The sequence below is a fragment of the Poecilia reticulata genome, linkage group LG3 (genome assembly GCF_000633615.1).
Source record: "Poecilia reticulata strain Guanapo linkage group LG3, Guppy_female_1.0+MT, whole genome shotgun sequence".
NCBI classification, from domain to species: domain Eukaryota; kingdom Metazoa; phylum Chordata; class Actinopteri; order Cyprinodontiformes; family Poeciliidae; genus Poecilia; species Poecilia reticulata.
In genome coordinates, this window is record NC_024333.1 from 21514963 (window position 1) to 21542820 (window position 27858).

Sequence of the window (27858 nt, forward strand, 5' to 3'; positions counted from 1 at the left end):
TTATTATTATTATTATTATTATTATTATTATTATCATTATTAATCCAATAATATATACAGAGCAAATGTTTTGTTTTAGCTCCAAAACTTTCAAATTAATGATCTATAAAATTTTGTTTTTTAAGGCAAACTATTTTATTTATTTAAATTCATAGACACATCTATACTTTTTAGATGAAAGAATCTGAAGTTCTTTGTTCCTTCAAAAACCATTAGCCTTGATAAAAATTTGATTTCAATTCAATGAAAAAATAATTCCAAAAACCCCTAAATGAATAAGTCTGAACTGTTGGAAACTGCAACCAAACTGTCTTCATTCAGTACATTTACTTCTGCCACATGTCTAGTGAATCATACGTTTTGCTTTTCTAGTTGTAAGTTCATAAAAGAAGCCAAGTGGAGTCCAACCAGAGTAGCCACAAGTAGCAGCTGAAACCCTTTTTTGTCCCCAAAGATTTTTAAGACATGAGAAACATATACCATGTTTTGAACATGATTTCTAACCAACATACTATATCGCATGAACTCGAAAGCTTGACTTTTCCCTCCTGTCTTTCACTTGTACTCGTATGCATGAAGTGCTGCTTCTCCCTATTTGCTCTGACAGTGCATCTGTTTTTCCTCCCGGCTTTTTCAGGCTTCAGACAGAGAGATGTGGCTCAGTGAGGTACAGACTGGGACTTTTTTTTTTTTTTTCAAACAGTGCAACATTGGGAAAATAACTTTTTGCAAGACCTGAAAATAAAATCACAAATCTCTCAAATGGCCTTTGTATTACCTCGTTAGGGTGGCTAAATCACATGTCCAATGTACCAGATGTCCATTGTTGTGCTCCGAAGGGTAAATCTCTTGCAGGTTTGTATCATTTTGATCCTTTTGTAAGTAGATATTGCTCTCCAAAAGAACTGCATGTGAACATTTTTTTTCCTTCCTATTTCAGTCTGGACTAAAGCAAATAAAGTTTAGGTCTCACCCTTTTTTCCCACTTTCACTCCTGCTCTCGCTGAGATTCATTCCCTCTGTTCCTTTCTCATTTTCTAAGTCCCTTGTCGGCCTATCTCTCTGTCTCCAGGGAAGCCTTTCTTCTTTTAGCTGCTCTGTATCTGGCCCTGCCCTTTTCAATGTCACTCTCACTGTGTCCCTCTCCGTTTTTAATACGTGCATTTTCTTCAGCCACATGTCGTGTCTTTTTTTTTTCTTTTTATCCCTTTCATGAGTCAGATCCCATCCACTTTATCACATGTCAAAATTGAATAACATTTCCATTAGAGTTGGCCTGATATTTTAATGCCTGAAGTTGGAAGGTGTTGCTGTTGATGACTAAATGAGGACATACATTTTTCAGAGGTATATTTAATTCACTTGAGCTTTAGATATGTATGATGAATTATGAAAGGGATCTCCTTTAAGGTTATTTTTTATAAGTCAGATATTTCATACATCACAGCTGCTAAAGTCTTACTTTTCAACTGTGTCATGACTGTACGGTCCTGAGATCAGACGACAAATGGGAATACTGCTGAGTATCTTTGTATTCTTAAGTAAAAAGTGTGAAATTTACCTGATGCATAATCTCGCCTCACAGTACATACTCCACAAATGAAGAATGGAAAAGAAATTACATTTTTGCAGGGTAACATGTCCTCACTGAGCCAGGGGCGTCACAGTAATTGAGTTCAAAAAAAAAAATCTCATGTAATCATTTGGAAATAGAAAATCTAGTTATTATTTTTTTTCCCCCACATAGAATACATTTTTACAAACTTGCTTCTCTGAAATTCTTTGCCTTACTTTGACAACTTCAAAGCAGATGTAAACACAGGAGCTTCCCTTCATTTTACTGCTTTAACGGTGAGAGGACAGTCACTGACTGCTGGTTTTCTGAAAGGCACCCAAACCACTTCACGTCAGAGAAGAACAGAAACTAAAGATGTGCAGCAGAGTTAAGGAGGAAGATGTTTCAGCTTCATGTAATGCACACAAAAACTTCCTTGAATCTCCAAAATATGAACGTTTGATATACTCAAGTAACGTTTTTTTGTTGTGCTTTTTCCAAATGCCTATCGCATCATGTAACTGTTAACACTACCTATGTCCACAAAGAGAACATAAAAAAACAAAAAGTTTGAATTATTTAACTTTGTTGCATTTGTGTGCAGTTATTTTTGCCTCCAAACTTTTATAAGCTTAATTGTGTAGTTTAACGATGTGATACGAGAGGTAAAAAGAAGAGTAACTTTAAAAAGCTCTGTGAAAGATGTTTACCCATAAAACAGCAGAATTTTGTTGCACATAGTTTATGCAGCATGTAAAAGTGCCAAAACATTACACATGCGAAGAGATTGTGCGAGGGGTTTTATAACGTGTTGATCACAGCAGTTTAATTATCTTCAAAAACAATACAGCCTTACTCATCTATATAACATTACACTAGTTTAATTTTTTTTTTTTTTAAATCATGTGTTTATAATATTTCAGATAGATGTTTCATTGCTTCAGATTAAGCTGATTTTGACACAGTTTTTTTCTTTGGTAACAAACTGCAGTCAGACTGCCAAATGAATGCAGATACAGGCGTCCCAGACAGTCATCTGAATATCACCTCCCTCTATGCGTCTTAAGGAGTGCGTCTATATAGAGTTTGGACGTGATCGGATCGGTCAGGAGACATCTTGGAGCCAAGTGTGAATAAAGTCTTAATGACCAAGACTAAGACTGGCGTAAAATGGATTGATGTGAATCATATTTGCATCCGTTTGTCTTTTAAAGGGCCTTGAGATAACACCAGTCATACTGAGTACAATAACTGCAGTAAACTGACATGTAACACGTTCTCCTTCATGCATGCATGGATTCTCTCCGGGTACTCCTGCTTCCTCCCAGTCCAAAAACATGACTGTTAAGTTAATTGTTCTGGCCAGCTTGCTCTTGTGTACGGGTGCGGTGTGAGCATGCACGGTTGTTGGTCCTGTTTTCATGTGTTGCTCTGTGTTGGACTGGCGACCTTCCCGGATGTAACCTCGCCTCTCACCCAGTCACTGCTGCAGAAACGCACCCAAGTCTGAGAACTTCTACAAAAGCAGCATGACTCAAAATTTAAAATTGTGACTTTGAAAACTGCATAGTAACTTGATCGTGAATCAGCCCCTGCCTGAATATAAGTTTAACAGGTCGAAATTAGCTCAGTCCAAGAGGTTCTCTGCACTTCCATTCTTCACAGAAAACTTAAGAGTCTGAACTGTTGTCACTTCAGCTCAGCTACCAGTCAGCAGGGTCCGAGTTTTAGAAGTGTTTTACTTGGAAAGCATATTTTTAGCCTTGAGCTGAGGCACGAAGCAGACATTATACATTAATGTCCTAAACTGACGTTCCTTGAGACAGAGAGAGCCTCAAAGTACCTTTTCCCCCCACCAACATGCAGTAACACAGTTAATCCTTTATGACAGAATCCGTTATGTGCAGAAACAGAGGAATTGAAACATGTCCATGGCTAAACTCCTAACATTTCATGCTCTTTCATATAATCAATGATATTAATTAAAACCAGCTCAAACTGCTAAATTATTAACACCAATGCTGTAGCTCAAGGGGCTTGTGAGCTTATTTGATGTTACTGAGGGAGTACATCAGTATGAAAAGGTTGTGAAATGCTGAACTTCACCGAGGGTGCAAACTAGTGTATTCATGAAAATATGTGGAAAAATGTTTATTATTTTGCGGCAACAGAAAACATAAATGTATATATCCAACGGTTAAAACTGTGCTGCCTGGTGAAAAGAAGAGTAATTTAAAAATGAGAAATTTCTGCTTTATATCATGTCTTATTTTCTTTTCTTTACTTTAACGAGTAATGAGATGGGCGGTCGATGCACCTTTCACTCTGTCCTCATTTCCTGTAACTGTGTCTAACCTATGCGGTCTTCTTGCTCCCCAGTGTCAGCGTTCCACCCCGTTTCCCGAAAACCTTTCTGCAGCTTTCAATGACAGTATGAGCTATGTCCTATATATGCTGTAAGTGGAGAAGTGGGTGGATTCTTGCCACTGAACTTTCAGATGATAGTGAGAATATGACAGGGCTTTGGAGGAGAAGGGTACAGGATGTAAAGAAAGAGAAGGATACCAAGCAGAAGACGAAAGAAATTGAGGGGAATTAAAGGTTGTTTTTTTTTTTTCTGCTGAAATGGTTTGGATCAAGAGAGGGAATTAAGATGTAAAGAGGACAGAAAGCAAAGAAGTGGGTATGCTTTATTTGACATGCTAAGGGTATGCATGGCTGGGAAAAGAATCAGCGAGAAGCGAGGAGGAGGAGGGAAGGCATGAAGATGACAGGAACATCTTTTTTTGACAGGTAAAAGTTTAGTGGACGGGTAAAGACAGAGTGAGGGAGGAGGAGAGACGGATCAGGATGTGTAGCTGGTGGCAGGTAAATTGCTACGCTGAGAACATGGTTACTTTCAGCATATCCAACAGATTATACCCCCATCTTCTCTGAGCCAGCTGAGATGGGCGGAAAAGGGATGGGAAAAGTGTGAGACCAGCAGGCTAAAAGTGCGAACGTTTTAAGTGTCAGATTTTTTTACTCAAACTACCATTTGTAGGAGTGGGGGGCGGGGGGTGGGGTTGGGGGGGGGATCTTTGCCACTTAAGAGAGAGCAAATTTGAGACAGCTAGTGAGACTGGCGAAGAGGCAGGGAGAGGGTGAGCTCTCGGAGCAGCACGCATCACTGAATTATTGAGGCCAGAAGTGTGTCGGAGCAAAAGAGAGATTCCACTGTTGATCCCCTCTTGCTGTCAGAAAGTTTAGTTGGACATGACCGGATCCACCGATTGTGGTTGTTTGCTGCGGTTTCTGGGTTTTCACAACAGCTTCAGTCAAATCGTTGGGTTCTGACTGCCCTGTAATATTTTCATGACATTTTTCCAAAGGAGTCATTGCATTTAGCTCTTGGGATAGTTAAAAGTGTGAGAAATGAGCAAGAATGGTTTCTGTTTGCTTTGCGAAACAAGTAAAATATCTTGTTTTCTAAGTGAGTCGAGAAACGACCATTTAAAAATCCCCGAGGAGATTTACACCAAAAGCTGACGAGAGTGCCAATACAGAAACTGGATTGTTTCTTTTTCCTGACAATCTGAGTTTTCTTCTCGGCTTGATAATGAAAAATGAAAAGTTAAATGAAGTAAGAAAGGTTTACATGAAAACTATCTTACAGGATTTCATTGACACCTCTGGTCATGTCTGATTTTGTCGATGTAGAGTGATGGGAAAACGTATTTCGGTGAATCGCAATACAAATTTTGTCAAATCATATTTACATCAGAATTTCATTTAATATAATAAAGTAAAACATTTTTGGGATTTATTCCACGTCTATTTGTTTTTCTTTCTGGTCATTTTCATGTGTATCACTTTCAGTTAAAGAAAACTAAAATCCAGTTCCTCAGAAAATGGGGTCACTCCACAAGACCAATGAACGGGAGTTTTAATTGTAAAATTTTAGGTTATTGATTGGTTACACAATCGCTGATCACCATGGTGATGAACCTGGGAAAAAATGTTATGCAGTGTTGTGATACTAAAAAATGAGCTGAACTTGAAGTCTCCTCTTTGAAACAACAGATCATGTGATACCGATGGGGTTTTTTTTTATTAAAATACTCAAATCTCTGATTCTCATTATTTTTGTTGGTTTAGATACTTTGGTTTTAAGCTTTATATTTCTCTATACATGCCCTGACCAGCTGCTGTTTGCTTCTATCCTGCCTCAGTTTGTGAGGCCAGTCAGTGTTTCTGGCTCCAGAGTTGCCCCATAGATTACCGTATCTCTCTTTATGTATTTTAGTTATTGCTCTCTTGGGAAATAAATTGTTATAGTCATGCTAATCCACTTAATCTCTAATGTTTATTTGTTTGGTTCCTGAAGGGAACGACGCAATCGAAACAAATCCTGAACACTGATTGATGCCGAGTTTCATAGTAAGCAGATCAGGAACCAATTATTCTTTCAAACAGAGATGTTGGCAACATACCTCAAACAGCTCTTTAAAGCCACCCTTCATCAAACTGATTTAAAAGACAAAACACTGATGTAGACGGCCATAAAAAAAAGTGCATCTATTTTCACTTTGATTCAAAACTCCGAATAAGGACTGACAGATAAAAGTGCTGCAAAGCTTTACAAGGCAACGTGAAGGGATACGTGTTGAGGACAGCGGAAAGTGGAGTGAAGGAGAGAAGAAGAAAGAACAAGTGACAGGGTAAGGGAAGTGCAAGAGGAGGCAGACGGTCTCTGATGTAAGCCATGTTCTCACCACTGTTCACAACCATCCTGTTGCCTCCATAAATAAGTTAGATGCCAAATGTTCCCTCCTTCTCATGTCCAATGTGAATGCACAACATAACACACTTACTCACACACAGGGACCTTCCTCCTGCACTCCAAGGACAACAGCACAAAAAAAAAAAAAAAATCCAACTAAAACAAAATGGAAATTAAACAGTATGATATTCTCTGTCCCTAAACAATGTGACTGGAGAGACAAGCACACACTTCCACACCAAGACACATGCACACAAAAACATATATTTCCTCCCGAGGCCGAGCCAGCAAGAGGTGCTTGATAATGTCTGACAGAGTGACAGGACTACAGAGGAGAAAAGTGAAGTTTGCCTGACAGTTTTTTTCCAACCCACAGGGCGCCCACATTGCCCGGTAAAGCTCAGAACCACTCTAGGTGTGCATGCGTGCTTGTGTGTGTGCATGTGAAGGAGAAGGATACTGACAATTTTGAAGAGAGAGAGAGGGTCAGAGTGAGCTAATGATAAAAGTGCAGCAAAAGGTGAGCAGTGGAATTGGTGTTTCTGCACGTGGGTGTCTCTCTGTGTGTGCATGTGAAAACTGTTCTAGTGCACATGATTGTATGTGGATGGGATCTGCATGAACCAGAGCATCATCCAAATGAAAGGGCGACGTGCAAGGTAAGGCGGTAAAAAGGAAATTTAAATAAATAAATAGTAGGTGGGCTGCGCTGTAATTTTAGAGAGAAAATTATAGTGATTCTGATGGCAATTGAGCGCCTGCCAGGTACTTCTGTAGTCTGCAAAATTGCACCACATTTTACTTGTTTTCATCTAGCTTTCATCTTTGATTTTTTATATTTTGTAGAAAATTGCAGGAAAATATTCAAAAGGAAATTTGGTAATAGCAAACAGTTTGTCAGGGTGTGTTAATTCTCTTTCAGTGCGTTGTAATAGTGATTAAAGCTGACTGGAAGCAGGAACTAAAAAAAAAGCTCAAAATAACATTTAGTACCGACAAACACTGACAAAACCTATGATATTAAACAATCGAATAATTTGGATTACAATAATTGAAAAAAATGTTTAATAAAACTAATAAGTTAGAAACAAACTAATGGGTAACTTGGGGCTCGGTGTTATTTCCATACAACCTTTTGAAAAACCTGGACCAAATGGACGTTATATAAACTTTTTAGTCGTTATTAAGTGTCAAGCTTACTTATTGGTCCTTTGGCAAGGCTTAGAAAGAAAATCAATAATAGACTTCAGCAGGGCTTTTCACAAGGATAACGAATAACCAGTTAGGTGGTCCAGGGCTTCGCCCCACTGAAGAAAGATTTCAACGTTGTGCTTTGCAATTAATTAAAGTGCACAGAGTTTGAACAGAGTTCATCGATTCACTAACTTACATATGATTCCCGCTGTTATTTAAATACATTTTAATTGGAACGAGCTAACATTTACTGACCTTTGACTTTAAAAACGGTGATTAAGTTAAATTAATTTGACTTTAAAAATGCCGATTAAGTCAAATTAATCGCAAAGTTTCTTCTTTTGAGCAGTAAGAAGTTATACGGGTTTTTTTAGAGAACACAAACACCTATATTAGCTACAAATAAATGGTTTGGATTAAGCCTCCCATGGTCTTAGTGAGGCAGTTAGGAGGAGTGCTGCAAATGTTAGAGAGTAAGAAGGGGGTTGCCCTGTCAAAAACCACTTTGTCACTTTCAAAAACCACCCAAAAAAACCCAAAACACCTGTTAAGCGCACATGGGGTCAGTGCGACCACGTCGGACCGCGCACAGAGAAAAAATCTTTTAAGACCGTGGAGGGTTACAGTATATTCCTGTGGTAAACTCAACCAATCAAAGTTCAGACCTAAATCTAATGGTTGTTGACCCCCAAAATGACGACCCAGCTCCACCCTGCGTCCTTACATCTATCTCAGGGGTTTGAGGGTATCTTGTCAGAAGGTGATAAATCAAACGACCTCCCAATATATGTTGTCTTAACTCTTTTATCCTTTACCCCTAGGTAGCAAGGCTAGTGTAAAACAGCTTCAGCGCATCTCTGTGAGGCAGGTCTGTGGCTCTGCCGCTGACCTGTGGGTTAATAGAAATGTTGTCAGGCTTTAATATCCAGTCAAGCACAAATAAAAAAAAGGCAAGGAGAGAAAGGAGAAGCACAAAGGAACAAGAGGAAAAATGCATCCAAAAAAAAAATATCCATCTATCCATCGATGTTGGAAAGACATGTTTTAATTTGAAGAAATGTAATATATTGCCTAGAGTGGATGTATTTTGTTAGTGTGTGTTTTTGTTGTTCCTCATGTTGTGAGGACTGAAATCTGTTCAAGCAGGCGTATCGTGTATGCATGCACACACTCCGGAAAGCGCACCTGTGAAAGCATTATATGTGGACACATGCAGAAAAACTGAGCAAAGAGGGAAAGAGTGGGAGAAACATGGTGGGTGTCAGATCGTGGGAGGTGAGAGATTCTAATCATCTCTAGCTTAATGCTTCAGTCTCTTCTTATCACTGTCTGCCCTCCCCTTCTCCTCTCTTCCTCCTTTGCCTCAGAGCCACCGATAAATTATGGATGCTTATTAGAAAAAGGGCAATATTCAGCATCCCAAATAAACTCCGCGGCAGGAGGCATAAAAGAGACGCAAACAAAAAGTGCTGATCTGAGGAGCGGAAGAGCTGGAGTTCCCGGGAGCAGGTGGTCGGGCCAGTTAAACCTGGAGTGATCTCTTTCTAGGTCATCGACATTAAGGCCATGTGCCCGCAGTCAAAGTGGAGGAAGCGACCGAGTCTTTTGCATCTGTGGCAGCCGAATGCCGCTGAATGTAGAGGCAGAAAGTGGTACTGCGACAACACAGAGACGTAAACTCAAAATAAAAAAAGTGTTGAAAGGCACACTTCTGAATACCATGTGGGAATAGAGTTATGGACTTTGACTTTAATGCAGTGTGATGGACTGGAGATCGGTCAGTCCATCGCCCTGCCTCATTGGATGAGATGCAGTCATTGTCCCTCTCGCCCAATGACTGCTGGAGCCCTAGAGAGAGGCAGCACGAAAAAACACAGAAACAAGGTTTCTGAATTTTATTGGAGTCAAAAACTACATAAACAAAGTACTGCTCTGGACGCAGCAAAAATTATGTCCATTTTGATCTTTGACTCCATCCAACCTACAAAGTGGACTACTTAGTCTGCAAATGCAATAAAAAGTAGTGGACTTTTTAGTGGACAGGAGTCAAAATCTTCTGTTGAACTGAGCATGGTTCCAGAGTCTCTTTAAACAGGCAGGAACCCCTTATTTACAACATTATTCAGGTTTTGCTAAAGACAAAAAAAGCAAATGGGACATATTCTGAACTTTTTTTTCTTTGCTGCATTTCATGTTATAACATGTAGTGCAGGTTGTCATAGTTACACATCTGTCTACTGAAAACTGTACTTATTTTAAGCACATATGTTGGTCACTTCTGGTGCTCCAACTTAAAGGACATTATTCCATTCAAAATAGAAAATTACACACTCACCACCAGGCACTTTATTAGATGTAACTTGCTACTACTGGTATGCTTTCCCTTTTGCCTTAAGAACTGCCTTGGTTCTGTTTGGAACAGATTCAACAAGGTGTCGCAAACTTTTTTTTTTCTGAGAAATGGGTCCATATCGACATGGAAGCATTGGACAATGTATCAGCTGAATGTTCAAGATGCAGCTCGATAATCCCACCACATCCCAAAGTCAGACTGAGATCTGGTGACTGTGGGCTGCACTGGACTGACTCACTGAAAGCAGCTTGAAATGATTTGAGCTCTCTGACATGATGACGCCTCATCCTGCTGCAAGAAGCAATTAAAACGGGGGTGCCCTGATCCAGTCCTAAAAAAGATAGCATCCTGCAACTTTTAGATGACTTTTTTTTTCTCCATCAGACCTGAATCAGTTGGCTGAATTTCCTCATCATCATGTAATTGAGCTCTGTGGAGGGCAGAAACGAGGCATGCATTTGGTTCAAGTGTGGTGGAGAAGTAGCACATCCAGAAGTTGGAGGATGGTAACTCTCGGGAGCTGGATAAGGATACATAGTCAGCAATAATATTCAAGAAGGGTGATGTGGAACTAAGGGGCCCAAAGTGTGCCAAAGATATCCCCCACTTTATTGCATAACCAACAGCAGTCTAAACTATTATTATAAGGTTCAATTTCTGAAATAATTACACCATCTACAATGCAACACTCTAAATCACTTCTACTCTTTCCCCATTCTGATTCTTGTTTTGAACAAAAACATTTCTTTACCAAATCTAGATGGCTAAATGCAATAACTTTCTACCATGTGATTGGTTGATTCTCCATTTGTGTTAAGCAATTGAACAGCTAATAAAGGGGGGTGTATACGAACTGACGCAACAATAGAGTGTAATGAATCTCTGATAGGGATGAACTGGACTCAACTCTTTTCAACTTTTAACTCAGAATTGTAGCAACTTTCTCGTCACTCACTGCAGCGAATAAACCTCCTGGTTAGCATGAACGCAAATATACACAGCCACACATGGATGCACGGATAGAGTTGGTAAAAAAAATCAAAATAAAAACTGAATTAAAAATGTATCCCAAGCATTCAAATTTTCCTCGGGCGACAATCTTCAAAATAATATTAAATTAGTGTACAATTTAGGTACATTAAACTTTTTCAGTTTTTGCATCTCTTACAGTGTTTTGCTTTATGGCCAAGGGCAAGGCCTCTCCTCCTCTGCTACTGCTGCTACAGCCCTACTTAAAACTAAAAAAAAAAAAAAAAAACCCTGTTAAGCAAAGTCATTGATTTAAGTTCATTAAATTTCCTGTTAACAAGCACATAATGAAGCATCGTATTGCAGGCTAATGCAGTCTGGATTCCATCTACAGCAGCAGCTAATGGCACTGTGTGACTTTGTCAAGCAATCAATAATTTGGTGTCTCTGTGAACTCTGCTGCCTCGCACAGTAAGATGTGACGCAGTGCCATGGAGATGGAAAGACACTTTTTTTTTTTTTCTGGTACACTCTGTCTGTGTTCAGTGGCTCTGTGAAGGATGAACATCATTCAAGATTGTCCTGACATTTTCCAAACCTCCCTTTCTGCTACAGCGTGTTGCAATTTGTTGCATGTGAATGCATGCCACATCAAACTTGAAATGCCCCCAGACTGCAGTGTATCCAGACTAAATTGAAAATCGCGTTATACGTATGCAGGGACGGATGTGGGGAGATGCATATAAAGAGCTTGTCCCAGAGAGAAAACAGCGAAAATACGGTAATAAACAAGACATTATAGATGATCCTATCAGCCTCAACAAAGCAGGATTTGAAGAAAAATATGGTATGCAGCTTTTTCTCCCACCCCCTCCTTGAAATAAAGCATCACACTTCCTTGGTACCTGTCCATTTGTGATCTGACAGACAGGTGTTACAAGCTTTCTGACAACCTATCAGAATTCAGAGAAGAGCAATCAATACCGAACTGCTGCAAGAAAAACAGTGACCGATCCATGAGTCCCTGCTGAGCCAGCAAACTGCTGCAAAGTGAAGAAAAGTGTGGCTGCCGCAGACAAACACGTCCCACTCAGGCTCTCGCACGGCAATGCACACACACACACACACACACGCACGCACAAACTTCGAGGTTTAGAGGCTTGGACACTTCCCACACTTTGATGCACGAACACCTGCATGCACAGATTCACACAAGCCCGGACTGACAACAACACATGCATCCAAACACACCCTGGAGAAGGCTACAGTAAATGAACCTCACAGGCGTCCAAACCGCCGACATCAATCAGGCACACTTCGCCGTTCGGTTCCCGACGGGCGCTGAGTCGCATCTGTCTGCTAAAGCAAGTGCTAAACAATTCCAAAGTGATGGAAAGCATTTTATGCATATGTGCGTGCAGCGTGCCAAACTCGTTGGCTCTCTTCCCCGTTCCTCCCAACTTGTGTTGTTTACCACATTTGTGCAAATTGTGAGACCGGCTGCTTTCTTCGAATGACTCCTCCTGGTCGTCAAGTTTTACCAACGCACAAGAAAGGTGCTGCGCAGGTATATGCACAGCTGAGCACCCCCACGTCCGGTCCCACGTGATCCACCTGGGAGATTGGTTCCTGTGAATGCTGGCCAGTACATTCTCACAAAGCCCCGGGGCTCCTCTTCCCTTGGCAGTGACTAAAGGGGCCCAGGTGCGCAGTACAGAATCATGCCCAACTACGTATATACTTTTCACAAAATATGCACAAAACAAAGGCACATATGAGTGGTTTAAACAATTTTAGAATTGTATGTTGTGTTAATGAGAAAAGGTGTTGGAGAGATAGCAGTTAGCTGTGGCTATAAGAAGCATAGAGTACTGAGCACTGCCAGTGTGCTGGCTGAAATAAGACTTTTATCTTGACTGTCTTCTGTTAGGACATATATCTTGTCATGAAATAACACAAACTGTCATGATTTGCAAACTAAAGGATCATCATCTTTTTTTTTAATTATCATGATAAGGAAAGTATGCTGGAGTTCTGCACAAAAACCTCTATAAAATACTACTAAATGTAGCTAACAGCATTATTATTATATTGTACATTTAAAGCAATATGTCACATTATGTAAGTATCAGTAGAACATTTTTAATTAAAACAATCACATCATGCCATGCATTTATTTTACATTTTTGCGAAAAAAATGTAAAACAACCATGGAAGTCCTAATCTAACTTAAGAAAACTGTTTACATTCATTGAGCTATACAGCTGGCAATTTAATAGTGAGAATTATGTTTAATTTTAAAAGTCAAACAAAGTAACATTTACTTAATAACCTTTTGATTAATGAAAATGGTTTTAATTTCCTCAGCTAAAATGACACTGATCCGGCCTTGTAAAAAATAAAACTGAAACGACTCTTAGCGATGATGTTGATCTAACCCGGATGTTTCCCATTACAACACGAGTACGTCAATAAAAAAGAAACTATGTACGTGATTTATTACAATTTTTAACTTATGTTTATGCAGCAAGTTTATTTTTCACACACCGCAGTGACCGATCCACGCTTTGATACACAAACACCTGCATGCACAGATTCACATGGACCGACAACACATTCATCCAAACACACTGCGGGGAAAGCTGCACAACAAAACCTGTGAACCCTCTTCAATCGAACGCGTGCTTCTACCGGAATTCATGACGGACAAATATTAGCAAACTGTGAATGAGCCTGAAGCCAACTTTAAACAATTTTACACAACAGAGAGGGGAAACAATGGGGACAAAAAGCACAAGATCAAACCGACGGGAAACAACTAATCAAACGGTTCGTACTGAGAGTAAGCTTCATCCAGGATCCCATATGTTCTTAACATATATTCTACAAAATGTGTGCTAAAAGGGTTATGCACAAGCAGGAACTGTTTGTCACTCCGTAAAAGCATACTGAGCTGTGTATTTCACATAAGTACAGCTCAATTTTTTATTTTTTTTTCCTAGCAAAGTTTGACATTTCCAGTGAAACTGAAAGACTTTTGAAGAATACATCCAGAGCTGTCTCGCTGCATTAACACTGACATTTCTGCTGTCGAGGACTACAAAACATCCAAGGCTGTAAAGGAGGATTCCCAAAAAAAAAAAAAAACATGCAACTCGTGCTACATTAAATAAACCACGAAGAGATCTGCGAACCGTCTGGGTTGTTTGCGCTTTACACCGATATTGATTAGTCAGCAGGACTGTGAAGTATCAGACTCGTGCAAACCTGATTACTTAGCAAGGACTTTTACACAGGCCTTACATGCTTCTGCAAATCAAAGACTGTCAGCGTCTCACACCGTGACGGCGGGATGCGGGATCGTGTGTGACAAGCGCACTCTGTGCAACTGTGACAAAACAGAGCTTGTTTCCAACGGCTGCCACATTTCTCCAAACGTCAAAAATCAACGTATCAAAGCAGACAGATGAGTTTTGTGTGTTCGCCTTGCCCAGAGGGACAGGAGGATGCATGTCTGGCCAGGCGCCTGTAAGCTCGGGAAACTGAGCCTCTGTAATACACAGTGAGGCTGCAGTCTTGAGAGGGCACAAATCTGAGGCCTTATCCTCAAAAGCGCAGAGTGACTGTCCTGTTTAACCTGACAAGAGACGAGCCGCATCCCAGAGAGCTTTGCCATGCTTATCCTCGCCTTCAAAACCTTCTCGGAGTGTGTGGGTGCGTGTGTGTATGTGTGTATGCGTGTGTATGAGCAGCTGATTTGCTAAGCATGGGAATTTTTGATGACAAAAATTTTCCAGACGGTTCGAGTTTGAAAATTTGTTTAGTGAAGCAAAAAAAAAAAAGTAACTCCATAACTCAGCAGCCACTTCTTAAAATGCATGATTTAGATTCTAAAAAAAAAAAAAACTGAACAGAACTGATTTCAGGCAATAGGAAGGTTAAATTATAGTTACACCATTAGATGTTCTGCAGCTTTTCTACCAAATAAATGTTCTCTTCAGGATAAGTGGCAGTCTGTCCACCTGGAGCTGTTCTGGCAGTAGCTTAAAGGCCGTTATTGTGAGCCTGTTAGGGTGTCATGCTGACATGTCAGCTATAAAGATTCTTAGGTGAGTTAAAAAAAAAAAAAAAAAAAAAGAACTACTTCTCATCACTAACACAACGTGGCTAGGTCGGTCTGAACTTGCCAAGCATGGAAGGAGGCTGCAGTCTGGATAATGAGGAAATAAATTGCCATCGTCCTCTTACCGTAAACTCCTTGCCCCCAAACAAGAGGATGCGCACTGGAAAACAAGACAATCCAGAAAAGCTCCATATTCAGCTCAGCTCCGTCATAACCTGAGAGAGACAAGAATGTTGAGGTGAGAACAGGAGAAAATAAAAATAAAAATAAAGAGTTTCTTTCGCTGTTTACCCCCGCCATGTCCAGCTGTGTCTCTTTCAACCCCGTAAGCCGTGAAAAATAATGTTTCGGAGCAATTTACTGCGCGCTGCAACGCCTACATCGCCTCATTCAATTTAAAGGGCGGGTAATTCAATCACGACAGCGTGGATTATACAGGGCTTACAAGCGGCGCTGTGTGCTAGAGAATTGGAGATTGACGGGATTGTTGAGGTCTGATGTTTTGGCTTCTGCCTCCTGCTGAGGCAGGTGTAGTCGGGACAGGAGGATTACACCGCAGTGAGGAAGGACGGTGGGTGGATTAAAAACAACAAGTGAGGCAATACATCCACTTTTAACTCCAAAACATCCTAAAATAACAAATTGCCGTTTTCAGATTTAAGCAGGGTAGTTTTTATCTTCCTTTCATTTTTATTTGTATTTTTTAAGTCTAACGTGGACCGATGTAGATGCTGCATGGTTTTGGTTCGGAATCAGTGGGAAAACCGACGAAGAGGAATGAAAATGAGGAGTCGGGAGATAATGAAGCCTCTTGTGTGACTGACTCCTCTCTGACCTAACATGTTTTTAGAAGTGGACGGCTGTATTGGCAGGTTGCATTAGAAGAAGGCGAGCTGTGATTAAAGTTTCATTGTGACGCCTGGGGACTAAAGCAAAGCGAAGGTTGAAATAAAACAGCTTTAAAAATAAAAAATAAAAATCACACAAGTTGATTTTTAGCGCAAAACAGAATATTATGAGACAGATGGCGAACTTTGAGACCACATCGTGTAAGTAAATTGCTCTTTTTGTTGGTTTTTTTTATTTTATTTTTATTTTTTTAGGAAGCAAAGTACAAGTTCATTAAAAATTTAAGATGGATACAAATTCAACGCCTGGGTTCTACCTTGTATCTGAAGGCGCTGCGCACTCCTCCCGGCTCAGCAGCAAGAATTCCTCCGGTCTCAGCTCCTCTTCTCCTAAAACACCAGTTGAAAAGTTATATATCCTCTTCCACGGAGAGCGTGAAGAACAAAACTCCAGACGGAACACGGATGGTAGTGAAGTGGCGCGTTCCAAAGGAATTTCCACTTGAACTTGTTGTTGTTGTTTTAAGTGCGGCAGCGAAGCGCACAGCTGAAGTGATGATGGAGTCTCCTCCTCACAAATATAAAAAAAGTGGAGAAAAAAAAGAAAAGGACAAAAAAAAACTCCTAAACCTTGTAGAAAAAAAAAAGGAACCCAAGCAAGTCCCTTTAAAAATATAAATATACACCCCACACCTTGACTACTCTCCTTGAATTCACTGAGAAAGGCGTGGTTGAATTGCTGCCTCTCTCCCTCTTTGGCCGGTGACAGTAGAGTGGAGCCTCTCTAAGTGATGCGCTCTGAGAATGAGCTCCCCTCTCCGCTTGTTCAATCAGCACTGTGTCTGTGGAGTCCGGGGGATGCTGGCCAAGTGGAATGTGTGCAGACTGAGAACGACCGCCCCTGTCTGTGCGTGGAGGGAGTGAGAGAGAGGGAGAGAGAGAGGAGGACAGGCGCGGGGATGCGCTCAAGCTTCACAGCTCCACACTGAACAGGTTGTCAAAGAAGCATCACTGCTCAGTGCTCCCACTCCCAGTTTGTTTTCCGCTCTCACTTAGGTTTCCACAGGACGCCTTTGCCATGCCAAGGGGCGCGGCGGTCTTCCTCTTTTTCAGTCTATCCTTCTATTTGGTGCTCGCCAACAATCTGCGCCAATTGAAAAGCGCTCTGAAACTTCTTTACTTTGATGCAGGACTTCCAACAACCACCAACCCCACGTTTACGCAGACAAACAAACAAACAAACAAACAAAAAAACATGGCTGACCTAGTACGGATACATACACCGACTATCTCCCTCCTTCGTCCACCCGTTCAGTTCCTCCTGACGCCAAAGTTATTCGCGCGACTTCCACGTGGGGCCACAGGAGGGCGCGTTTGAGCCCACAGCCCCACTGTGATGTTGGCGCGCCTGACAGGCGCGTGCAAACAGTGTGCAGCTCTGTTTGTCCTCGAGGTGATGGGATCTGAAATGAGCTTGTGTTGAGAGCCCCTCTCTCCGACAGACCAGTTCAGTTCGTCACTGAAAAAGGTCCTCCAAGAAGAACTAGTGGATGCTTTAAAAGTGACTTTTACTCATCCAAAAGTAAAGTTAAGGCATATCTCATTTTCTGTAATTTAATAGATTAGCAAAAAAATAAAAAAAATAAAAATGAAGAAACACAAAAAATAATGAAAGTCTGACTTAAAGGATGTACATTTAAGAAGGCGATCTGGCTTGTAAACTCTTCAGACGTGACATTAATCCTTAATGAATTTAAACAGTCCATTGTCATATTAACCATCAACTGTTTCTAAAGTGTCAGGAGTATTATGCTTTTGTTATATACACGAGAGTCTGAAACTGAGATAACAGCAAATACATTAAGTACAAGTAGGTAAGTCAATGAATTTATTAACTTACATAGCCCTTGCGTAAAAAAAAAAAAAACTTCAAACAAGAGGAATACATAATACCCAATTGAAAATTATCAAAATGAAATCAAAGAACTCTTGTATAATTTTGTCTGAATAGTTGCTTATTCAGTGGCTTTTTAAGTAAGACAGTAGTGTCTATAGAAACTCGAGGAAGTTTTGAGACGGAGGAAGTTTCTTCCAAAGTCTTGGTTTTATGGGCTAGAATGAATCCCTGTGAACAGGCAGATCCATCAACGACCTTTGACCTGTTGATTTCAGGAGGAGGAATGTGGTTTCAGCAGATAGTTGTACTGAAGAGCTTGACCTTTTAAGGTCCTGAAAGTTAGAACTAAAAGTTACAAATTAAGGCCTCTGGGCTGTGCGTTTTGCACTTCCTGAACTCGGTCTAAATTGGAAAACACACCTGTGTTTTATTAAAAACATGAAGAAATGTGGCTCCTTACTGAAGACTGTTTTCACCAGCAATGTAGAAAATGGTGTGAGTCTTTTTGCAAACTTATTAAAATTAGACAACCAAGAAATCACATTTATGCAAATATTCCAGGTCATTGCTTAATACCTTTTTTTTTATTAACGTTTGGCAGCAAATACAGCCTCAAGTCTTTTTGAGTAAGATGCCACAAGCGTAGCACACCTATCCTAAGGCAGTACTTCTCAAGCTTCCATCAGGTAGAAGAGAGATATTCATCAGATTCAAGATATTTACAGTCTGAAGTCACTCCTTTGAGAGCTCCATCACGTGCGTTGGGTTATGACAACCGGATATTTAACACAATACAATTTAACATATTTTGGAATAAGGCTGCAACATAAAATATGGAACAATTGAGGCAGTGTAAATACATTCCAGATGAATTGTATTGCATGAATTGCTGATGAATATCTGTTGGCCAGGTAACTGTTGTGCTGCAGTTTGCTTCAGGTACTGATTTTGCAGTCTCAGGATATTGAGTTGACCATTTTTCTTGCATATTATTAAAGCATGTAGCTGCAAGCCAAATTAATCTCTCCTCAGACCTATGTACTTATCAGATCTTTGTGCAAAAGTTAACCAAAGAAAAGACTTCTTACCGTTTCATTTCACAACTTTATGTTCTAAAATAACCAAAAGTTGTTTTTGTAAGAGAAATCATTCTAATGTGTTTTTTTACATCTGGCATCTTACAAATAGTGTTAGCCACAGTGTGTGTGCTGCTCTGGGTGAATTGCGATGAAAGGTCCTGTTTTTCAGCATGAGTCATCCGTTCCTGTAACCACTTTTTATTTGGTTTCATGGACACCTGATTCGGCTGCCCTAATTTGTAAGTAGGACCGACTGCTTCCACCAACATGTATCCACTAACTGGAGATGACCGTTGCTCACTAGAAAGAATTTATTAAAAATATTCGTTCTTTATAGAAACGGCTCCCTTTTACTTTAAAATGTGTGAACTTAGAGCGATCAACCTTACAAATATTCACCTGTGCATTCTGCAGGAAATTCTTTGCACTTTGTATAACTTCTGTAGCGAACGGGCCATTCTGCAAAAACAAAGTAAGGAAAACATGAAAAACTGAAAACATTTTAAGTAAAAACTTAAATATGTTCAACTGCAACATATTATCCATGCAAAATCTTTAAAATATTAACTTGTTTTACTACATAAACTCAGTCTAAACTACAGATTTCAGAAAAAAGGATTGCTTTAGAAAGCAAATTGTAAAAATTGATCAATATTCATAAATATTGGATGAAAGGTTTTTTGATAGATTTGCAACCTTTTTGTTCATCTTTCTGTGTCAAGCTAATCAATAACATGTACAACTCAGTCATTTCTGGGCAACACAGTGCACCAAACATTTTGGGATTCATTGTGACGTTCCTAAACCGAGTAAAGACTCTGCGTCGTTACCCAGCACCCTCTATTCAAAAGGATTGTACACTCTGAGTAAACAAAATTATTGAATCTGGCTCAGAATTCTCATTTCTTCTTCTTTCCTTTCCTGATTTCATCTCTCGTGTTGGACTTGAGCCAGCAGTCTTGGCATGTCTTCCAGAGAGCACATCATAGCCGCTCAAAGCAGTCAATTTCAAAAAGACAACATGTTGTTGGAACAACCTTGGGTTAGAGCCACGCAGAGACGCAGCAAACTCATCCAGAATGAGGAAGTGATAATTACAAGGGTAGCAGTGAGCAAACAAAGAGGAAGAAGACCAACATATTACATCTGCCAATTTTTACGCAGTTTTTTTTTTTTACAATTTCATATGCATGAACAGCTTTTAGTGACTTGCTCGATGTCAACTATTTGTACCCGTTTATGCAGTTAGTCTCATAATCTATCCAAATAGGTTGAATTGATCAATTCTACAGCTTTTCACTGAGAAGCTGTAGAATTCCAGTTGGTTTTTCTGACTGGGAAGTTGGAATTTCCTAGTTCCGAGTACATCTGGAATGCAGCATAAGATCCTTTCTAAATACAAATTCAACTTCTCAAGAGCCTGCTCTTCAAGTGTAGATGTGTCACTAGGTACTGTACAGCAATTCAGCCTTCGGGTAAGGTAAGAGATACATCACATTAAAAAAATAAAAAGTGCAAAAGGAACCCAAGTATTTTTTTCTCTGAGAGATCACTCTGAATTCCAGAAACTCTATAAAAAGCAAATTATCACTCAGCTAAGGTAACCATTTCATTACTTTGGATGTTTTTCCATTCACTTTGCTGAAGTAAATGCAGAATTAAGTCTAATAGTTAACATCATGAAATGCCATGGGGCTATTCATGGACCCCAGTGAATGGACAAATGAATTTACTTTGCCAAGTCTGGACTGCTTGCAAAATTATGTTGTTTGGTTTGTGCTGCACTCTACCTTGTCAAAGGTAATGATTCTTTGACGACCTGTTGGTTACTTGATCATAATAGGGAAGATTATCAGATATTATATGTTGTTTCCATCTTACCTTCATTCTTTTGTCCAACACTCTGTGTCAAACCAGAGCAGAGGCCTTCCTATGCCTTATATGCAGAGGCTGATTTTGGGATGTTCCATTTCTAATGCAGTGCCTAGGGGTGTTTGTTGTTTTTAACACATTTTTTAAGAAGAGAACAAAATCAGGTGTATGCAACCAGACAATTTGATGACATCATGGTTGTGTTAATGCGTTTGGGTGTTGGTTAATATTATGCAAGTTGTTTATTATTTTTGTCTTTGTTATTGGGATTGAATACCAATGACTGCGGAGAAACATAATACATTTGTTATGTAGAGATTATAACTTAAAGCTTGTGCGGATTGTGCAGTTTGGGCTACAAGAGGCATGATATGCTACAGTTCTGTTGTCACTGTACAACTTTATGAATTTTGTTGAAAGTTCTGCTTTCACAATCTGAAGACTTTAAGAGTCATTTCTCCATAGATTCTTGGTTTTGTATACAAATGCATTATGTTTCTCTGCAATCATTATCCACACCAGGGTTAGGGTTAGGGGAGAGAAGTTATTGGAAGTTTAAGTTCAAATCTGATGTGGATGGTCCTCACTCTTACATTACATATCTCAGGATGGGTAACAGGATAAAATGTTATCCAGATCCCACAGAAGATCCCACTGAGAGACGGAGAACATAAACCCCAGCTACAAAAAATAAAGTCAGATCCTGAAATTCAAGTATGGACAAGTAAACATAATTACTAATCTTGTAAGTCACCATGGAACAATAGTAGGAGTTTTGGAGGGAAACAAAAAAATGAAGGTGGAACTTCTCACACAGCAGGCCAGTCATGAAACAAAACATATAACCATGAGACATAAAAAAGGAAAAACAAACTTGTTGACATGTATTATCTGCCAAAAACTATGATGCAATCTCAGGAGCTTGGTTTTTTTTTTTTCTCTCTCTGCTACTATTCTTTGTAATTGATGCTCCATCAGTGTAATTCAATCAGAGCTCAAAGTGCTGTATAGCAGCACCAAGCACTTCCCCACAATGAAACCGCTAAACGGACAGAAAAGATACACTTGAGACAGAAGATGATTTCATTGTGTTCGGTGCGCAGCGTGTGTGCGTAGGAGCCCATGCTGCAAAGAAATGTGGAAAAGAAAAGCAATAACGTTGTGTTAAACAAAGACGTGAAAGAAGCAATGGAAACTTAAAAACTCATCTCATCAGCGCATTTAGGAAGACGAGCAGCTGACATGAGGAGGAGCTGCCAGAGAAAGTAAAAAAAAAAAGAACTTCTGAAAAAGTGAATTTCAGCTGCTGTTCTGAATGCAGGCCTACATTGCTGTAAAAGATGACCACATAATCCATTTTCATAACATGGGCGTCGGTATGATGCACAGTTCTCTCATTTGTTGCATGAATAAGAAAGTTGATGTAAAGTTTTATGTTTTGGATAATGGTATCAAACGGTTTACATTTGTATTGAAATGACTTTATGACTTTGGATAAATTTAGGAGAAAACATAAGATCTACAGCACACCGTTGTTACTATTGGTTACATTGTGATTGAATACCCAAAACAGATATATGTAAAAAAAAAATATGTACAAATCAAGAACGTCAAAGTGAATAAGTGTAGGTTTGGTATGTAAGGTAAAGCTCAAATGTTTCAGGTTCTCAGTTAGATGCCTGTAAAAGGTCTGGGGGAGAAACAAAAACACTAAGTGATGCTGAAAAAAAAAACAGAAATTAAGTTCAGCTTCCACGGTCATGTCAGTGTACTTAAAGTAATTTAGTTTCACCTCTGAAAAGGTTATTTTAGCACCTAAGCCACCACTTGCTGGATTTATTTGCATTAATGTAATCAAACTCTGGTTTCCATGACGTGCCACCGTTAAGTTAAAGACGCTGGGATGACTCCCACAGAAGCTGCCTAATTGGCAACAGTAGAAGTGTTTAGAAACAATAAAGATGAGGAAAGTTAAGAACCCACTGCTATGGTCTTAAGGGCCATATATCTTTTACTGAAATCGATGGCATACTGCTTCTATCGGGTTTGAAAGCTGACACTGGATATTAATCACTGCTATACATAATTATGCACAGTACCTGTAACTGTGGGAAAACAGTAATGTTTTATTTCCCTTTTTTATGAAGTCTTCAATTAAAGCTTTTCGCATAACACATGACAGTTTGACAGATAAAATAGCCACACTCACATCATCTTAATTACTGCTGGAAATGCCAATGCAAAGAACATAAAACTAAACCAAAGTTTACCTCTTACAGATTGCTGCCCTGATAGCATGTGTAATGGTAACTTAAACAACTGTGTGTTATGCAGAGCTGATCTTCAATCCAAAAAAAAAGAGCCACTCTTTAGAGTGTAGTAATAGCAAAAAATGTCATAGTCCTCTGGAACTGACAGATCATTTGTTGCACCACCACAGCTTCTAAAGGGAAAGAAGAAAAAAACAAACAAGCAAAAAAATGGCTATCATCAGTCACAATGTACAGTCCAGTGTGTGCGTGTGTGTGTGTGTACAGTATGTCAGTGTGTAAAACACAGAGACAGACAGAGACAGGCATTGCTGTCCACAAACATGTGACACCAGCCGGTCTATGTCAAACTCTCCACCCACTCCGTACCCACACATCTGCGTGCAAACACACACACACTTGAGATGGGGTCATTTTTCACTGGGTAATTGGCGGCAAGGCACATTGCCCTTGGGATTCGATAATTCATAACCTCCTCCCATCCAATATTGGATAGCGAGTAGAAATGGGCTGAGACAAGGGGTGATGTGTGCAGAGAGAAGGGGGTTTGGGGAGGGGGGGAGGCTGCATCATTAGAGAGGAGAGGTAATGGCTCTTATTGATTCCGCCCCGCCGGGGCCCCCTCACCATTTCATGTTTAAAACAACACTGATCCTCATTACCCAGGCATCCGCCGCTGCACTGATAAGGAGAGGAAAGACACCGTGTGAAGAAGAGAAGTGAGGAGAGAGTCGGGGAGGAATTGCAGGTGAGAGGGAGCGCGGCGAGGCAAGAGGAAAGAAGGAGAAGAGGAGAAATGAGGAAAGAGGAAATGGCCACATTGAAAGAGAAAGAAGCGCACATAGGGCTTGTGTTTTTCTGTCCAAACACCACAGACTGACTGGAGTAAGTAATTACTGTCACCCTTTAATGCGTGTAATGCAGTATTACTTGTTTAAGCCCCTCTCTCACCCCCTACAGTGTGTAATAAGCCTAAAGAATTGACTCAAACACAGAGTACGTGTGTCTAATAATTCTCTGTGCTATTATCCTCTCTTTGCTGCTAATACTCTGAGCTCTCTGTGTGTTTGGCCACCGGCAAACATTATCATTACTGCAGCAGTGGAATAAGACCCGCTCTAATGTCTTTTCTGTTTTTTTCCTCTCCTTAGTCTCTCCTTGACTCTTTCCAAATATGGGTTTTTATAAGAAGAAGGTAATTTGCTAGATGAAACTGCTCCAAACTATAAAGTTGGAAGTCAAACACTTCAGACCTTCTCATGCCTGCATCTGCTGAATTTCAAGGACTGCGTTCTTTGAATGTTATTTAATGTTTGTGGGGTTTTTTGCTGTGTTTTCTAACCAGTCGCTTATGTTTGAAACTAAATTCAACGGTAATGTAACCTGGAGCTTGTGTGTTTTCACTTCGTATACGTATTGTATCACCATCAAATCTAGTACTTGGTCATTTTTAAGCCCTTGCCCTCTGCTTGACTTCTGTGCAGTGTTCAAGATCAGTAGGTAGACTACTATAAACTCAAAAGAGCTCCACAGTAATTTGCCACCCTGATAGCAATTTCATTCTGTTTGATTTCAGCACAATACCGTAATAAAAATGCTGCTCTTACCGTTTATAAAATGAGCTACATAAAAATCCCATAGGAATCATTTTAGATTTCTAGAAATCACTGAATGCGTAACATTGTATTATATCCTTTACAGTTGTGGAGGAACTTGTTTATACTTCATCCTGGAAGCCAAATTTGGCGTAGTGTACAGTTGTATTGGTTTCTTTCCCCAAAATACAGGTTAGTACTTTTAATTATAATTTATAGAGTTCATTTATGAAACAAACAGAGAAACCCATAACATATTTGGATGCAACACAACAGGAAAGAAGTGAAACTGGAAGAGAATAAAGTTAAAGAGTGCCATTTTGCTCCAAACCCACATTCACACATAAACCTGTTGACCAATCAGTATTCAAAGAGATTTTGGTTGCTGACGGGTTGAACCAAATCAGCTTTGAGCTGAACCAATATCATCACACATCTTAAAGTGATTCAACCCCAAAGGTGCATAAGAAAATGCAGAGAAGTTATAACTACAAACAGCAATCACAGGAATGCTGAAATAAAAATAAAAAAAATAAACTATTCATTTTATTTCAACACAAATTATTTTTGGTGATTTTTTTTTTTAAATGACGCTCAAGAAGGCCACAAGTCTAAAGCTGTCAGTAAAACACTGTGCATCAAAACTTAGGGAAGCACTACACAGCTTTCCACAGTCTGCACATATTTTTCGAAAAGACTTGTAATAGAAAATAACCAACTGGTTTCAAAAAGTTTTTGTATGCTGATTAAAAATCAAAACCATCTGCACACCACTGAACACATCAAAAGCATCTAAACTCTAAACAAACATGCCAGTTGATTGTGCAGCAGTAATTTGATTTATTGCCAAACAACACTAGAACTTTGACAAGAACAGGAAAAGTGGGAAGAAATAAATAAACATGGACGGCAATTGTCTAATTTCTACCGTTTTCTGTGCAGTGATCTGTGAATAGTTTATTTCGGCTTATGCTCCGTCTCTCTTGCCAGTCTCATCTGGTGCTATTAAAATTAAACAGTAAACAAGTGTAAATTTTGTATGAAAGAATGAAGGCCATTATGTCAGGAAAGAAGACCTGGCAAAAAAATCACGAGGGCGGAAAGTGAGATGTGATTAATTCTAGTGTCATCAGTGGCCTTTTATTGTTTTTAAATGGACAATATGGCTACCGCCCAGGGAGCTATTATGTCAGGTTGACAACAAATACCTGCCAAGAGGAGGAAGAAAAACAAAGAAAGAGACAATAACAGCAGATCTCGACACCAAGCATCAGAGAGAAGTGTGAAGAAAAGATGTGTATCTGTATGTGGCTCCCAAGCAGGATGAGCCTACAGCAGAACCAAAGGCAGTGTTGTGGATACGCGCTCAAAACACACGATCTTAAGATTAGAGCTCACTTTTTTAAGAGCATTCATCTGAACAGTGCTGATATTTTACATGACAAACTTGAACCAGATCATAGATCAGCTGATGCCATTTGATAGCGCTCTGCTTTGGGTGATTTCCAGGGGAAAACTTTGGATATTTCATATACGGAAAGGAAAACAACCATATCTCCCAAGTCGATAGCTGAGTGGCTGCTTTGCGCCTGTGTGTCTGTCTGTAGTGGGCAGCAGGGATGAAGTCATGCTGTTGAGCACACACAAACAGTTTTTGTGTGTGTTGCTTTCAATATAAGTATGTCAAATGAAGGTCCATGACCCAACCAGGCCGTTTTCAATGCAGGAATAACCAAACATGCACGTAGACTGAACCACTACAAGAACTCATGCATTCCACTTCCAATCAAAGCCATAAGCAGTAACAAACCGCAAATTGTGATACTGTCTTCAATTTATAAGATTCAAAATTTCTTAAACTTTCAGTATCTGGCAGGCGTTCAATATAACTATGTGGTCTTGAGGGTAAATGAAAACATTTATGTCTGAACATAAATGAATGTATTTTAACCTGGCTTAAAGTAATTTAGAACTAGTTCTCATTAAGGGCTTACTGGAACAACACTAATTATGGTAAATTAAGAATAACCCATTAAATATTCAGTTTTCTATGAAGAAATGTTCGTATAATCATCTCTAATATGATCACTGGAAATAAAGTGATTTAATTGGCCTAAAACAATAAAAGTTGTTTTGCACAGAGAGCAAAAAATAAATAAAATTAAATACAAAAATTCCAGCTGAGAAAAAGTGTGGAAATCCTTCCCCCTAATGACTAGCATTACCTCTTTAGTGGAAATAAAATGAATGAGACGCTTCTCGTAGCCTTTGAGTTGCTCAAGGAAAGGTTGAACATCGTCATCAAACACTTGTTTGTGAAAAAAATGAATAAAACAAGGATTTGCTTTTAACTGATCCAAGACTCTGCATGTGCCCGACATGTGAAGAGGTTCTTTGCTTCAGAGACACTGAATTCAGAAAATATTCCTTGTGGGGATTAGACTGGGGCAGAAGATATTCTCGTATAAGCTACATCAGCTTCAGCTCCTCAAATTGCTTATTTGCTTTTCCTGCCCACACTGACAGCCGAGGGGTCTGGGCTAACAAAACAGTGCTTTCTCTCCTGCTCATGGCCTCACCCCTGCCTTGTTTCTGATGTCCTCTCAAACTGCACTTGTTCTCTGGCAACAAACAAGCAGTCTTCTCTTCCTTTCAATTACGCTTCTATTCTGACACTCACCAGCCCAATAAATCCCTGTTAGCAGTGCAGAGGAGGAGAAGAGAAAACAGTAAATTGGAGACGCCGACCCCTGAGGGGATCATCTTGGCTCTGTGACAATGTTTAGGGTCAGCTTTTTGCATCCTGCATAATAATGGGCAAAGGATGAGAAAAGACTGAAAAGAGACTGATTAATCTGATTAGCCATGCATTCTTTGTCCATCCACCCACGTTTAATGGTGCCGTCCACTCATACACACACATGGACCTGCTCAAAGGTTGTCTTGCCGACCAGGAGATCCTCAGATTAGCTTGTTAAAGGGCAGAGTACCCACAAAGCAGAATTTACAGAGAAAATCATAATCTAAGAGACATGATGCTCCTCATCTTTTGACCTCGCAGTCTGTATCATCTCAGGCCCAAGTAAAAAAAAAAAAAAACAAAAAGCAATGTGCCCCCAAAGTGGCATGCTTGCTTTGGTATCAAATGTTGTGTGTGATTCAGCCTTTAATAAATAATGATCTACCACACACTCTATGTCTGGGTCTCTACATTCCCATCTATTAGATGAACAGTCACCACCTGCCTCACTGTGTGTGTGTGTGTGTGTGTGTGTGTGTGTGTGTGTGTGTGTGTGTGTGTGTGTGTGTGTGTGTGTGTGTGTGTGTGTGTGTGTGTGTGT

General features: G+C 39.8%; 1 protein-coding gene across 1 annotated transcript in view; it reads right to left on the reverse strand.

The window, feature by feature from the left end:
- The window catches only part of mdga1 (MAM domain containing glycosylphosphatidylinositol anchor 1), a 180863-nt gene extending 164102 nt beyond the window's left edge, over positions 1–16761 (reverse strand). Inside the window, exons 1-2 of the mRNA XM_017304105.1 lie at positions 16122–16761; positions 15082–15171 (exon numbers count right to left, since the gene is read on the reverse strand). Of these exons, the coding sequence (XP_017159594.1) occupies positions 15082–15148 (67 nt within the window). The 5' untranslated portion in view covers positions 15149–15171; positions 16122–16761. The remainder of the gene's footprint in view (positions 1–15081; positions 15172–16121) is intronic.
- Positions 16762–27858: the final 11097 nt, after the last annotated feature.